This window comes from Sminthopsis crassicaudata, chromosome 2 (assembly GCF_048593235.1).
Source record: "Sminthopsis crassicaudata isolate SCR6 chromosome 2, ASM4859323v1, whole genome shotgun sequence".
NCBI classification, from domain to species: Eukaryota; Metazoa; Chordata; class Mammalia; order Dasyuromorphia; family Dasyuridae; genus Sminthopsis; species Sminthopsis crassicaudata.
In genome coordinates, this window is record NC_133618.1 from 360,265,299 (window position 1) to 360,278,519 (window position 13,221).

General features: G+C 36.4%; 1 protein-coding gene across 2 annotated transcripts in view; it reads left to right on the forward strand.

The window, feature by feature from the left end:
- Nucleotides 1–13,221, forward strand: part of VDAC1 (voltage dependent anion channel 1) — a 31,646-nt gene that overhangs the window by 462 nt on the left and 17,963 nt on the right. Inside the window, exon 2 of one of the 2 annotated variants that reach the window (XM_074290933.1) lies at nt 7,014–7,120. The exons of the other annotated variant lie outside the window; for it this stretch is intronic. Coding sequence (XP_074147034.1) covers nt 7,049–7,120 — 72 coding nt within the window. The 5' untranslated portion in view covers nt 7,014–7,048. The remainder of the gene's footprint in view (nt 1–7,013; nt 7,121–13,221) is intronic. 2 annotated transcript variants of the gene reach the window in all.

Consider the following 13,221-nt stretch of genomic DNA (forward strand, 5'->3'; position numbering starts at 1 on the left):
CACTCAATCTTGCCCGCGTGGTCCGAGTGACTCAGCTTGGGGCTGTCGGAGTAGGGGTCTGCAGTGGAGAGGAAGAAGGGTGGCAGGCCCAGGCGCGGCGCTACGCCGCGCTGTTGGGGACGTGACCTTCCCGCCGGGGAACTGCGGGGCCTCGTGTGCGGACCTTGCTGCCAGCCAGGCCTCCTCTGGATCACCGCGCTCTCACCGTGTTGCTTCCCCTCTCTTGCACATCCCCAGCTGCGGGTGCCGAAAATCGACCGGCACTTGGCCTCTATTGCTAGTAGTATTCCGTTACTCAGAGCACCTGGTGGAAGAGACCCTCGTCTCCCTATGTTGTCTGCACACTATCGCCTACTGTACGGTTCTTCTTGGATTGAAATATGCCTTAGGATTAATTAATGTTAGGTTGGCCTGGTTTTCTCTAAGGCTGTCCCCGAGTAGCAGCAGCACATGACAGGGGCCCTATCACTACCGCCTGCCTCACAGATAGCAGGCCACATGGCCTTCAGCGAGACCGGCTGCAATTCCACCTCCGGAAATTGGAATACCTTAGCTCACAATGTATACTGTGTTAGAGAGAAAAGGGTTCCTAGAGATAAAAGTTTTTAACTCCCGCTTTGGTCCCAGATGTTGAAACAGGCTGGAGAAGGAAAAAGAAAATTGGCCCAAGGTCACATTGTCGTTTTGAGCAGGACTTTTAGTCTTCCAGCCTGGCTTGCTGTGCATGGCTATTTGTTTTTATCAAAATCTGTTCTTGTGCCTAATGTGATTTTTAAAAAAATTTGAAACAAGTTCCTAGAATTACCAGGGAAGATTTGCTCATCTAAATATTCTAGCATTTTCTAGCTTTATGAAGTAGTTACATAGTTACTAGCACTTCTACGGGTTCACTGAAGCATATAACTGGAGGAGAGAGAATGTTCTAGGGGAAATAACTACTCAAAGCCACATTCTCCTCCCCCCCCCTTTCTCCCACCCATCCCTTTCCTTCTCCCACCCCTGCTTAATGAGGATAACCTATTAGAGTGATATCTGCTGGGTGGTTGGGAGGAGTAGCTCCGGCCTTCCAGTTGCTGCTGTTAGAATTGCTAAAAGCCCCCAAAAGTCCTTTGAAAGGCATTTAAAAAAACAAAAAAACTCTTGGTATCTCCTAGAGGAAGTTGGTGGGTCTCTGTGCTTCCTTGTATGTGTATGTATCTCCCCCTCAAGATCCTGTGCTTGGAACTGAGGATGTAAAGACCAATATAAAATGAAGTTATTGTCAATAATGTTAACAGTCTAAGGAGAAAAAAGTTTTACACAAATAACTAATGCAAGAAAGAAAAAAATAAGTGCAAAAAAGAAGGGTATGTGGATGACTGCCTGGTGCACTTAAAAAATATTTCTGGCCTCTTTATTCCAAATATATTTTCAATAGAAAATTTAAAATGAATTGTTGTTTGGTCAAATTAATTTATATATTTGTGGTTGTGGTAAGAAATATTGAAAGAAAATCTACCTTTAAATTAGTCTGGGCTGACACTGGCCCATTTTATGACCTTGAACAAGTGCCCTCCCTGGACCTCAGCCAGTATATTGGATTTTGTTACATTTAAGATCCCTTTCTACACTCCATGATTCTATGAATACTTCCTCAAATTGTAGTGTTAGTGAACTAGTGATACATAACCCCTCTTCAGAGTTTTTGAAGATCCATGGCAGGATCCATGATTCACCAGTTTCTCCCATGAGTCTTTGTAAGTCCTGACTTACAAGGGTGAAGGAGTCTTCCTTAGCTCTAAGAATAGCCAACCAAGATTAAATGTGTACTTTTGAATATGATACCAATAACTAAAATTTTGTTCACAAATAGGAGATATTTTCCCCCCATCCTGACATTATCTCTGAATAAAGTGAAACACCAATTCCCTTGGCTTTTCCAGGCCCAGCCACAGTGGGGGAACTTATACTTGGAAGAGGCTAATGAGTTTGGGTTTTTTATTCTCCCAAGTTTCTTGTATACTTGAAAATCTTTCAACCACCCTGGATGGCCTGGCATCTTTCAGTTGAATCTTCTTAAAACCAAGCATTCAAGTTTTAAAGTCCTTGGCCTATATTTCCTTTCCCCCAACTTGTTCTTTCCTTAATCTGGTTATATAGCATAGTATTATTATCTTTACACACAGAAGGTAAGTTATTTGCTCAACATCTTGCAGTAAATTTACAAAAGTCAGGACTAGGATCCAGGTCTCCTGAGTGCCAGTTTAATGTGTTTTTTGCTTTACTCTGTTAGTAGCTTGAATCTCTTATAATAATATTCTCAGAATCTGATCAGAATTGAACTTAAATATTTTAGTTTTGTAATCTTAATGGAACTTCTTGCAAAACCTGTGCAAAAAGTCTCATTTTACTCTTTGGAAACCCCTGGGGAAGATGCTTCATCATCAGCCTCAGCCTCTGTATTCTTCTAGCAGTTCCACATCCAGGGACAAATTAGAATGTAGAATATCAAACCAATGAATTATTAGATATTTGCAATTCCCTTAGACCATTTCTTTGCAGACAATTTGGTTTTTAGGCAGGAAAGGCATATTTTCATGTTCTGTAGTCCACTGTGGGCTTATAAACGTGTGTTAAAATATATATATATAAACTTGAAAATCAGAGAATGGTTGATGAGCCCGACTTATATGATTTTATTGAAAATGTGAGTTTAGCAGTGACTTGGTTCACATTTTTGTCCAAAGTTGTCCCTATAGGTGAAGAAGTAAAGCTGGAATAATTAGAACTTCCTACTTACAAAATTGTCAATAACTCACAGTTTGAGTCTGGCTAAATCATTGCCATCTCTGAGCTTACTTTGTAAAATATTGGAGTTGGACTGGAGACCATGGTTTCTTTTTTGTGTCATGGATCCCCAGGCAATTTGGTAAAATCTAGGGGTCTCTTTATAGAGTAATGTTTTTAAACAAATGCATGAAATAAAACACATATATTACAAAAGAAACCAATTACTGAAATTGTGCATTAAAACTTACAGTATATCCCAGCTTAGGGTGGTGTGGGAGTCTGCAGACTATGGCTCATGCTGTTTATGTATAGCTGTAGGCTAAGAATAGTTTTCACATTGTAAAAGTTTTATTGTACTTAAAAATGTAAAAAAACTTTTTTTTAGCTTTTTGTTCATTCTGCAGGTGCATTGATTCTTGAATTGTTGTTTGAGGATCCCTGGACTAGACACTTGCATAGCCATAATAATCTATGAGCCTATGAGAAAAGGCCCTCAACTTTGGTTAGGCAGTTTCACTTTAGTCCTCAGACTGTTTCTTGATTCCATTCAGCCTTCATGAAAATGTGTTCTGTTCAGAAAAAGGTTTCAATGGTAGCATGGATGACATATTTGCTGGCAAACAGTGAAGAAATATAGATCAGAAATTGGGGAAACCCTGGTTTGTTTCACAGGAATGATAAAAACTGTGATATTGGACAAGTATTCAAATCAACCTTAAATATCTAAGCTAGGTAGGATAATAGTGAATGGCTTCTTATTATTTTACTACTTTTCACCTTTTTTTTTTTTTTTTTTTTTTGCATTCTAAGTATTCTCATGGACAAATGAACATTGTTCAACAAATAGAGTGCCTCCTGCAAACTATATTCCAGGTCCTATAGAATTAAAGACAAACAAAAATCTTTGTTCTCAAAGTTTACATTGTGGGGGGGGGGGAGAACACAATGTATGCAGATAGATCTATATTTGCATATAGATATACACATATGAAGTAACTTTGGGAGAAAAGAAAACTATTATCTGGGGGAATCAGGAAAGGGCCATTGTAATAGAGGGTACGGCAACTATGTTTTGAAAGAAGTTAGGTATTCCTTGAGGTTAGAAGTGTGTATTCCTGACTTGGTGAGGAAATTCCTATACAAAGGAGATGGGGTTAGCGATGGAATATCATTTGCAAGGAACAGTTAGCTAACAGACCAGTTTGACAAGAAGACAGTGGGTGAAAGGGAGTATTATGTTAGACTACAAAGTTAAGAGTCAGCTGTATTGCAGAGCGCTTAAGATGTCAGACTGAGGTAGTGTATTTTAATTTTGAGGTATATCTTTATGGATGAAAGGTGGAATGATTAAGCAGGTTGCTTTTTTTTTTTCCCCCTTTGTACTAAGACACTAGAAGGATTAAGATTTGTACAGCTATCTGGTATGGTAGATATTTAACTTGCTTGACTTGGATATTTAACTAAGATGAAATCCTTTCCAGCCTTTCAGTCTAAATCTCCATACAGCCTTATGGACACCTGTCTAGTCGGTATACATTGAAATATAATCACTAGTTCTTGGCTTCTAAGTTGTTTTTAAGGTAGAAGCATCTTGTCCAAAATTATTCATTGTTCATGTGGAAGGGATGGTCATTTGGTGGCTCTGGGCAGTATCATAATAGTCCTAGAACCATGAACCAATCGTGGGCTCATGGCTGTATAAATTTATAGCCATTAGTATGTCTTGCCCTTTCCCCCTTGGCTTTCCCAGGCTTGACCTGCTTGAATGATTAGGTCAGAGTTTCTGTAAAGGTGGTATTAGCTGTGCTGAACTTACTAACTGGAGACCTACGCTGCCAGATTGGGTTTCTTCAGTGGCTTGTCGTAGAAGTTTGCAATGGGAAGATGCTGTTCCCTGCAGGCCTGGATGATCCCCAGCTTGCATGTGAGGAAGCCTTTTATGGTGAGGCACATCCCAGCTGCCTCTGTTGGAAATGCCAGTGGTTACCAACCAGCCTGCTCAGCCTTCATTTTAAATTAAGTTGATTCTGGAAGGGGAGGCACCCTTGCGCCCACACACCCATAGATTTGAGCAGTCCAGGTTGTTTGGTAATGTAAATCCATTTGGGTGTTCACATAGAATTCAAAAATGAGAGAGAAGAGAGTGAGAGTAAATGTGTGAATGTATATGCATGTATAATTACAGCCATCTCCTCCTTGCCCTGGAAGTACAGCCCACATTGCAGTTGGAGATGATTCATTAGGTGTGGCTTCCCTCCCATAAGCCCAGGAGTTTCTTGACTAATCTAAAAATGTTTTTGTCACAAAAGAAATGAGCAGAAGTCAAGGTTCATAGGTTCTGAACAGTACTCAGAGAGGAAAGTTAATTAATTTTAAGGTTTGTCAAAAGTATAGACAACAAGTTAGTGTGGACTAGCAGGTGCTTAATAAATTGGATTATTTATAGCATTTAGGTATGCAAAAAGCTCCTTAAAAGAGAAATCATTAAATGTTACCCCTCATTTTATAGATGGGGAAACCAGGCTAGCAAGGATAATTTAACTAGCCCTAAGTCACACAGGTAGTAAATAGCAGAATCAATTTAAAAGATTAAATCTTGTTCCTTTAGCTCAAAACAAATTCTCTGGATTCTAAAGGTAGTAATATTTTCATCATTATCTTTTTTTTTTTTTTTTGTAGTTTAAAAAATTTGTTTATAAAGCTTTTTATTTTCAAAATATATATACATAGTTTTCAACATTTACCCTTGCAGGGGGCAGCTAAGTGGCGCAGTGGTTAGAGTGCCAGCCCTGAATTCAGGAGGACCCCAGTTCAAATCTGGTCTCAGACACTTAACACTTCATAGCTGTGTGACTCTGGGCAAGTCACATAACCCCAGCCTCAGGGAAAAAAAAAAGAACATTTACCCTTGCAAAACCTTGTGTTCCAATTTTTTTTCTCCCTTCTCCCTACCATCTACCCTAGTGGGCAAGTAATCCAATATATATTAAACATGTACAATTCTTCCATACATATTTGCACAATTATACTCTTTTTAAAAAGTCCTTTGAGCAATTTATTTTCTGATCTCAGGGTCAGACTATATATTTTAGTGTAGAAACTGCTTTAACCCCTAGATATCTGAGTTTACTTGTTTTTCATTTACTTGAATTGCAGGCTTTATATCCTGGAGTAAATAACCAATTGAGAGCTGTCCTATCCTGTAATGGAGACTTGGTCTCTTTATGGAGACTAGAGACTTTGCTGTGGGTTAGAGAAGGAAAGAATCTTGGTTTCTAAAAGAGAAAGATATTTGTAATCTGGGGCAAACCTAGGCAGTACAGTATTGTTCTATCCTCTTAAAGATACAGGGCTGCCGAAGGAAAAACATAGCATCCCTACCGGCATTAAATTGTTCTTTAGCTGTTATAATGAGAGGGATTTGAATTTAAGTTTCTTCTGGACTGTGAGTACTGTGAGGGCAGAAATCCTCTCATTTAAATTCCTGGAGTTCAAAAGAATCACTCTTAAATCTCCCAACAAAATGCTTTGTATAAAGTAAACAGTTTAATGCTTGTTGAAGTGAAATGAAGCTTTTAAGATTATTTTCCTTGAAAAATGTTTTTGTCAACTCATTGGCACTATTCCTCACATGTTTTGGTTATATGATCTTCTGTGTTAATTATTGCATATGTCATAAGATCATAGATTTAGGACTAGAAAGGAACTTAGAGATCATTGAATCCAATCTCATTTTACAGATGAGGTAACAGACTCTTAAGAGGTTACTTGGCTATGGTAAGTAACTAAGATAGTTAAGTGGCAGAAACACTTGGTATCTAAGAAGACAGCCAGATGAATGGGGGACCCAAAGACCTCTGATTCCAAATGCAATTCTCTTTCTATACTGTTATGTGACTTGATGATTAAAAAAAACATTTTTCATTCATTGTTTCATATACCTTACAACAACTCTTTTATTTTTTAATTTAATATTTGTATTTTCCCCAGTTACATGTAAAACTATTTTACATTTATGAGTTTCAGATTCTCTCCCCCCATCCTCACTCCCATCTTCCCCTGTTAAGAAAGCATATTTGAAGTTATACAAAGCATTTCCATACAACAACTCTTTTAAATGGGTAGTACAAGTGCTGGTTCCATTTTTCATATGAGGCCATTGAGAACTATGATCATTTATAATGAGATTCTGAACTTTGATTTAAGCTCATATCCTCTGATTCTGAATCTAGTATTCTTTCCAGGAAACTTCAACTGCCTCAACATCTGTGTAGGTGAAATGCTGGCTCTTTTTTATACCTTGCTGAGGCCCCTTGAAATCGTGGAAGACACTACTTCAAGAGAACCTAGGGTAATGTCTTCCAAAATTGAAAAAAGTCTTTTTTGGGGATAGTGTCTATCCTCCTGTGTAAAAATGAAGAAGCTGGATTAAATGATCTCTGGAGCCCTTCAAACTGGTGCTAACCTTTGATGATTCTTGTTCTCTAGGATGTTCCTTCTTAGACAAGCAAAAGACAGAAAGCACAGTCACCTGCAAGGTGACTGTCATAATCCCTAATATTAGCTGTATTTGTGACAGGGAAGATGCACATTTATGGAATCAGGCATTTTGAAATATCGATGCAAGGAAAAAACTTAGCATTCTCATCTCTAAAGATCTTCCTTCTTACCACCTGCATATCTTCCTTAGAAAGATCTATAGATAAAATAGTCACCTTCAGTTCCTAATGATTATGACATTTATATAGCATTTAAGGTTTGCAAAGCACTTAATATGTATTATCTCAATTGATCCTGTCAGTAACTCTATGGGGTCAGTGCTATCACTATCTTTATTTTAAAATGAGCAAATTCTGATCCAGAAGTCAAATGATTTGGATAGAACAAGTGTCTGAGGCAGAAGTTGAACTCAGTTCTTCTTGACACTAAAACCATACATGTTGGCAGCAGTGTGTTTGACACCTTTATTATCAAACCTCTTGAGGTTACTTGGGCACTAATAGAGCATGTAGGATGTCTATCAATTAGGAGGAAAGATTTATCTTTATAAAATCATCATTTGCTTTACAAATGACATCATTGCAGGGTTCCTATAAATTATGAGATTTAATACTGGATTCAATTTGCAAAAATTTAAATTAACTTAGCTCTGCACATTGCTAAGTCATACAGTATGAGTTGAAATCTGGGCTCAGGCACTAGCTATGTGACCCTGCGCAAGTCACTTAACCCTGTTTGATACTGTAGTATCTTTGCTAATAAAACCTCAAATGGAGTCATACTGGCTGAAAAAACAGTTGAAAGAAAATATTAAGTTATTATTATTACAAGTAAATTTTTGTGTGTCATATAGTACTGAGAAAGATCTATATTCCTTTCCATTCACATTCAGTGTTCTCCACGGGTCTGTCTCTACTTCTTTATTGTTTTGTTGTTGTTGCTGTTGCTGTTGTTGTTAGATTTCTATAATTCTGGAAGGGGGAAGACAAGGTCCCCCCAGTACAGTTTTACTTTCTGTTTCAATGCCTAACTGATTTTATATATAAGAACCCTACTTGTTTTTGTAAAGTGATATTTTATTTTTATTTCATTGAGGCCTCAGAGGTAAGGGGAAGGACTTGAACAAATATTTTTAGAATAGATCCTCTGAGTTGAGGAACTTGTCTGGAATTCTGCGAAGGATTTAAGGAAGGTTAAGGATATAATATAGGGGGTTATGAACTCCCCATTTGTGGGAGGATGTATTGTATCACAATAAGATTTGCAGGGATGATTTAATTGTTATGTTACATAAGTTTAGACAGGCCAAGAGCTGCAGTGCCTCCCTCCTTTAAGTTTAGATTGGAATGTGGGGATGCCATTTTATATACCACTTTTGAGCCAGCAGATGGCGATTATGTGACTTATTTCAGGTTACTAGCAACATGCTATTTATTGTGCAGGGAATGCCTTCAAACAGAAAATAATTATGTAGGCCTTATCCACTGACTGATGCTATCCTTGCTTCCTTTTGTACTCATAATGCCAATGTCTTTCAAGTTTATTTCAACTCTATTCTTTTCCCTGGGAAACTAATAAGGGAAGAGTCCCCACAACAGCAAGCAGTTTCATATAAATTAAACATAAGTACAGGTATTTTTGTGCTATTATAGGAGCTGTTCAAGGAGAGCAGATTAGTGGTTCAATAGGAAGAGCCTTGCAGTTGGAGTCAAAAAACTTGGATGTGACCAGAGGCAAGTTATTTGTCATTCTCTGGGTCTCAGTTTATTTCTGGGTAAAAAGAAATGGTTGGATCAGATGCTCTACAGTCTCCCTAACAAAGCTCTAAGGGGCCAGGAGTCTGTAGGTTTAATACACATTTACATATTGATGCAGCATAGTGTGATAGATAGCAATAGGATTTAGAGTGAGAGCATGAATCCTGGCTCTGTTTATTTTTTGGACTTGAGCTTCTAATGTCTGGGCCTTAGTTTCCCCCTCAAAGTGAAAAGGAATGGATTAGAAGATCTCTAAGGAAAATCCTTTCCATATCTATACTCTATAATTCTACAACTAGATTTTTCATTTGAACTTTTTTTTTCTTAAACATTTAGATTTTAATTATTCTTTCTCAATCTTTTCAATATGGAACATCTATTTTTTCCACTTAATAGTATTGTTTTTTGAATTCATTTAAAGATAGTTTTCAACATTCATTTTTATAAGATTTTTATGAACAAACATTTGTTAAACACCCACTTGTCAAAACATTGTGTTTAGCACTAAGTGAACTTAGTTCAGAATAATGAAAGGTGAACTACTACTTTTAAGGAGATTATAATCTTATAGGGGGACTATGAGTTATCTAAATAAGTATGAGACAAGGTAGAATATTATAAAAGGAAAGGAGAGAATACTGTCAGTTGTGAGGATATGAATCCAAGGAAACTTCATGAAAGGGGTAACCTGTGACTTAGTCCCTGAAGCATTTAACTCTTACCCCTTCTCTCACTCTTCACATTGTACCAATATATTACAAGGTATTACTGATTTCTATCTTTGCAATAGTGCCCCTTCCTCTGTCTACATTGTTCTAGTGTAGCCCTTTATTTCTTTTGAATCTGTTCTTCATCTTGTAGTCAGATTGATATTCCTTCAAAAAAGATCAAACTGTAACTTCCTTGCTCAGTGTGTCCAAGCATTCCCTGTCAGGGTAAAATAGAATAGCCTCAGCCTGACATTTAAAGCCCTTCACAATGTGATTTCCATTTCACTTTCCAGTCTTCTTTCCAATTATTTCCCTTCTCCTACTATTATATTAATTGAAATATCTTCTGCAAAGTATGTGGCATATAAAATCCATAAAATGTTAGTATTTTTATACATTGCCAATAAAACCCAGTGGGAGGAACTAAAAAGAGAAATTCCATTTAAAATAAATACCAAAAACATGAATATTTGAGAGTATTATCTACTTAGATTTTTTTCAGGAAATATATGAACCCCATGCAGAGATAAAGATAGACCTAAATAATTCAAGAACCATTAATTACTTATGGGCAAGTTGAATCAGTATAATAAAATTGACAGTATCATCAGGCTATACCAAAGTACCAACAGATTATTTCTTTCAGAGCTAGAAAAAACAATAAAATTCATATGGAAGAATGTCAGGGATAGTAATGGAAAAAATTAAGATGGAAGAGGGCTTAGAATACCTTGAATGTATAATATAGCAGAAACAAACAGCATAGTTTTGATACCCCCAAAAGGTCCTAGTTTCTGGGGGGAAAACCTCATTATTTGACAAAAACTGATGAAAAATCTGCATAGTAGACTGGCAGAGATTAGGTATAGGACATTTATTAATAATATGAGTAAATTAAAGGAACAAGGAAGAAATTATCTTTTAGATCTATAGATTGGAGAATTCATTACTAAACAACCATTGAAGAGGTTAACAAGATAAAAGGAATAATTTTGACTATATAAAAAGTTTTTACATAAACATTCAATGTAATTAAAATTTAAAAAAAGAAAAAAGGTAACTGGGACCTCTTTATAGCAAAATTTTCTGATTAAGGCCTTATTTCCAAAATGTGTAAGGAATTGATTCAAATTTATAAGACTAAACCAATCTCCCTTTCATACGCGCTTTGTCAATAGGTAGTTGGGAGGATACTGAGAGAGAGGGAGAGAGAAAATCTGGAATTCAAAATTTTAGAAACAAATGCAAAAAATTGTTTTTATATGTAACTGGGGAAAATAAGATATTCAGTCAAAGGAAGAAATCCTTATAAAGAAGTGTTCTAAATCATGATTAACTTGAGAAATACAAATTAAAGCTGGTGTTTCCATTGCAAACCTGTCAGATTGGAAAAATTAACAAAAATGCAAAATGATAAATGGTAGGATGTAGGAAAATAGGTGCACTGTTGGTGAAACTTTGAATTAGTGTAGTTATTCAGGAAGACAATCTGGAATCATGCCTTCCAATTTATTAAACTTTCATTTATACATACCATTTCTAGGTACAGCTCAAAGAAATTGATGAAAATGTACAAATGTGCAAAAAGTTGTACACTGTACAAAAATGTATATAAATATTTATAGTAGCTCTTAGTAGCCAAAATTTATAAGCTATGGGGGGAGGGAATATCATATTGGGGAATAGCTGAACAAATTATGGCATATGAATGTAATGGAATATTATTTTGCCATAAGGAATTATAAAGTACCCAATTTTACAGGAAACTAGAAGACCTCTATGAATTGATGCAATATGAACAAAAATAGAACAATTTATAAAACAACAGCATTATAAAGAAAATTAGCTTTGAAAGATTTAAAACTCTTTATCATTGCAATGATAAACTATGAATTCAAAGGACTAGAGATAAAATCTGCTTCTCTCTTTTCATTGAGGTGATGGATTTAAAATGCAGAATATCATAAGCATTTTTGAAAATGAGCAGTATAGGAATTTGGTTTGCTGAATGAACTATGTGTATTTTATGATATTTTCTTTTTCTTTTTTCCTTGTTTAATTGAAGAGGGCAGTAAGTAGAAGAGATAGTAAATGATTGTAAAAATAAGTTGATTTTTAAAAAGCTGTGAGAGTTTGTGACTGATCTTACCAGATTAAGATACATGAATTTTATTCCATAGACATCAGGAAGCTGCTGGATGTTTTTGAGTTAAGGGAATATCATAGCCATACATTGACAATAGAGAGGTGATCATTATGAAAGGCAAAGACACCAAACCATAAAGTGAATGATAAAAGTACAACATTTAGTGGAAAGGGAATGATCCTCAAACCCGCCCTCCCCCTTCCCTCCCATAGCTTTGTTGTTCAACATACTCGAGTTGTAGCACAAGACCAAAATAGAGATATCAACATTGATTCTGAGTCAGTAAGATGTTTGGATGTTCTGTAGACTTGACTTTAAAATTCAGGGCAATAATAATACATTTTGAAAACATTTCCATTCCAGAGGCTTAAATAAAATCATTTTGGTGTCTAAAATTTTTGCATGTGCCTTCTATTTGTCAGGCATTGTGCTAAGCACTAGGGAAACAAATAGAAAAAAAGATAGTCTTTGGTTTTAGAGCTTACAATCTAATAAAAGAAAACTACCTATAAAAGGAGGGGGAGAAGGGAAGGGTAGTGTACTCAGTATGGGAACATGATGAGAAGTCCAAAGGGCTGCAGCCAGGTAAGAAATAAGAGACCTCGTTTTCTGAAATGTCTGGATTCCTTGTATTTCATTAATAATACTTCCTGGAAAAAAAGTTAAATTTAAATAGCTAGGGGATCCAAGGCTGAAAGATCCAGGATCTGGCATGGTCTTTATTGTCTATTTCTCTTTTTTGTTGTTTCTGAAAATTTGGATATTCATCTCCTTAAGCATCAACTTAACCTTGGCTTTTTCCTGAAGTTGGGCTTAATAATGCCCTGAATTTCAGGGGAGGACAAGTGGTATTTTGGGGGCATTTGGCAGGGAAAGAGGGGAGAAAAGGTACAGTTCAGAGAATTATAGAAGACAGAATTTCACTCAGATTTCTGGCAGTGAAGCCCTTAGGCATCTGTCTAGGCAAGTTACTCTTTCTTCAGGTGTAAAGAATCCTTGTACCATCTTCTTCATCTCTGCTTTTCACTATCCTTACTTTCAATTCCCTTCTAAAATCCCACCTGCTAAAAGAAAGCTTTCCTTATCCCCCTAATATTATTATCCTAATATTATGTAAAATAATATCCCCCTACTAATATCAAATTAGTGCCTTCCCACTGTTGATTATGCTTGATATATTCTTTCTCTCTCTCTTGTATATATTAGTAAATGTTTGCTAACTTGTAAGGAAAGCAAAAGTCAGGTTATCATTGAAGAAGTTCTTTGCTCCAAGAAACATTCTCAGAGATGTTTGGGGCTGTTGTTAGTATTAAAGGGATTCTGGAAAAGAAATAGACTG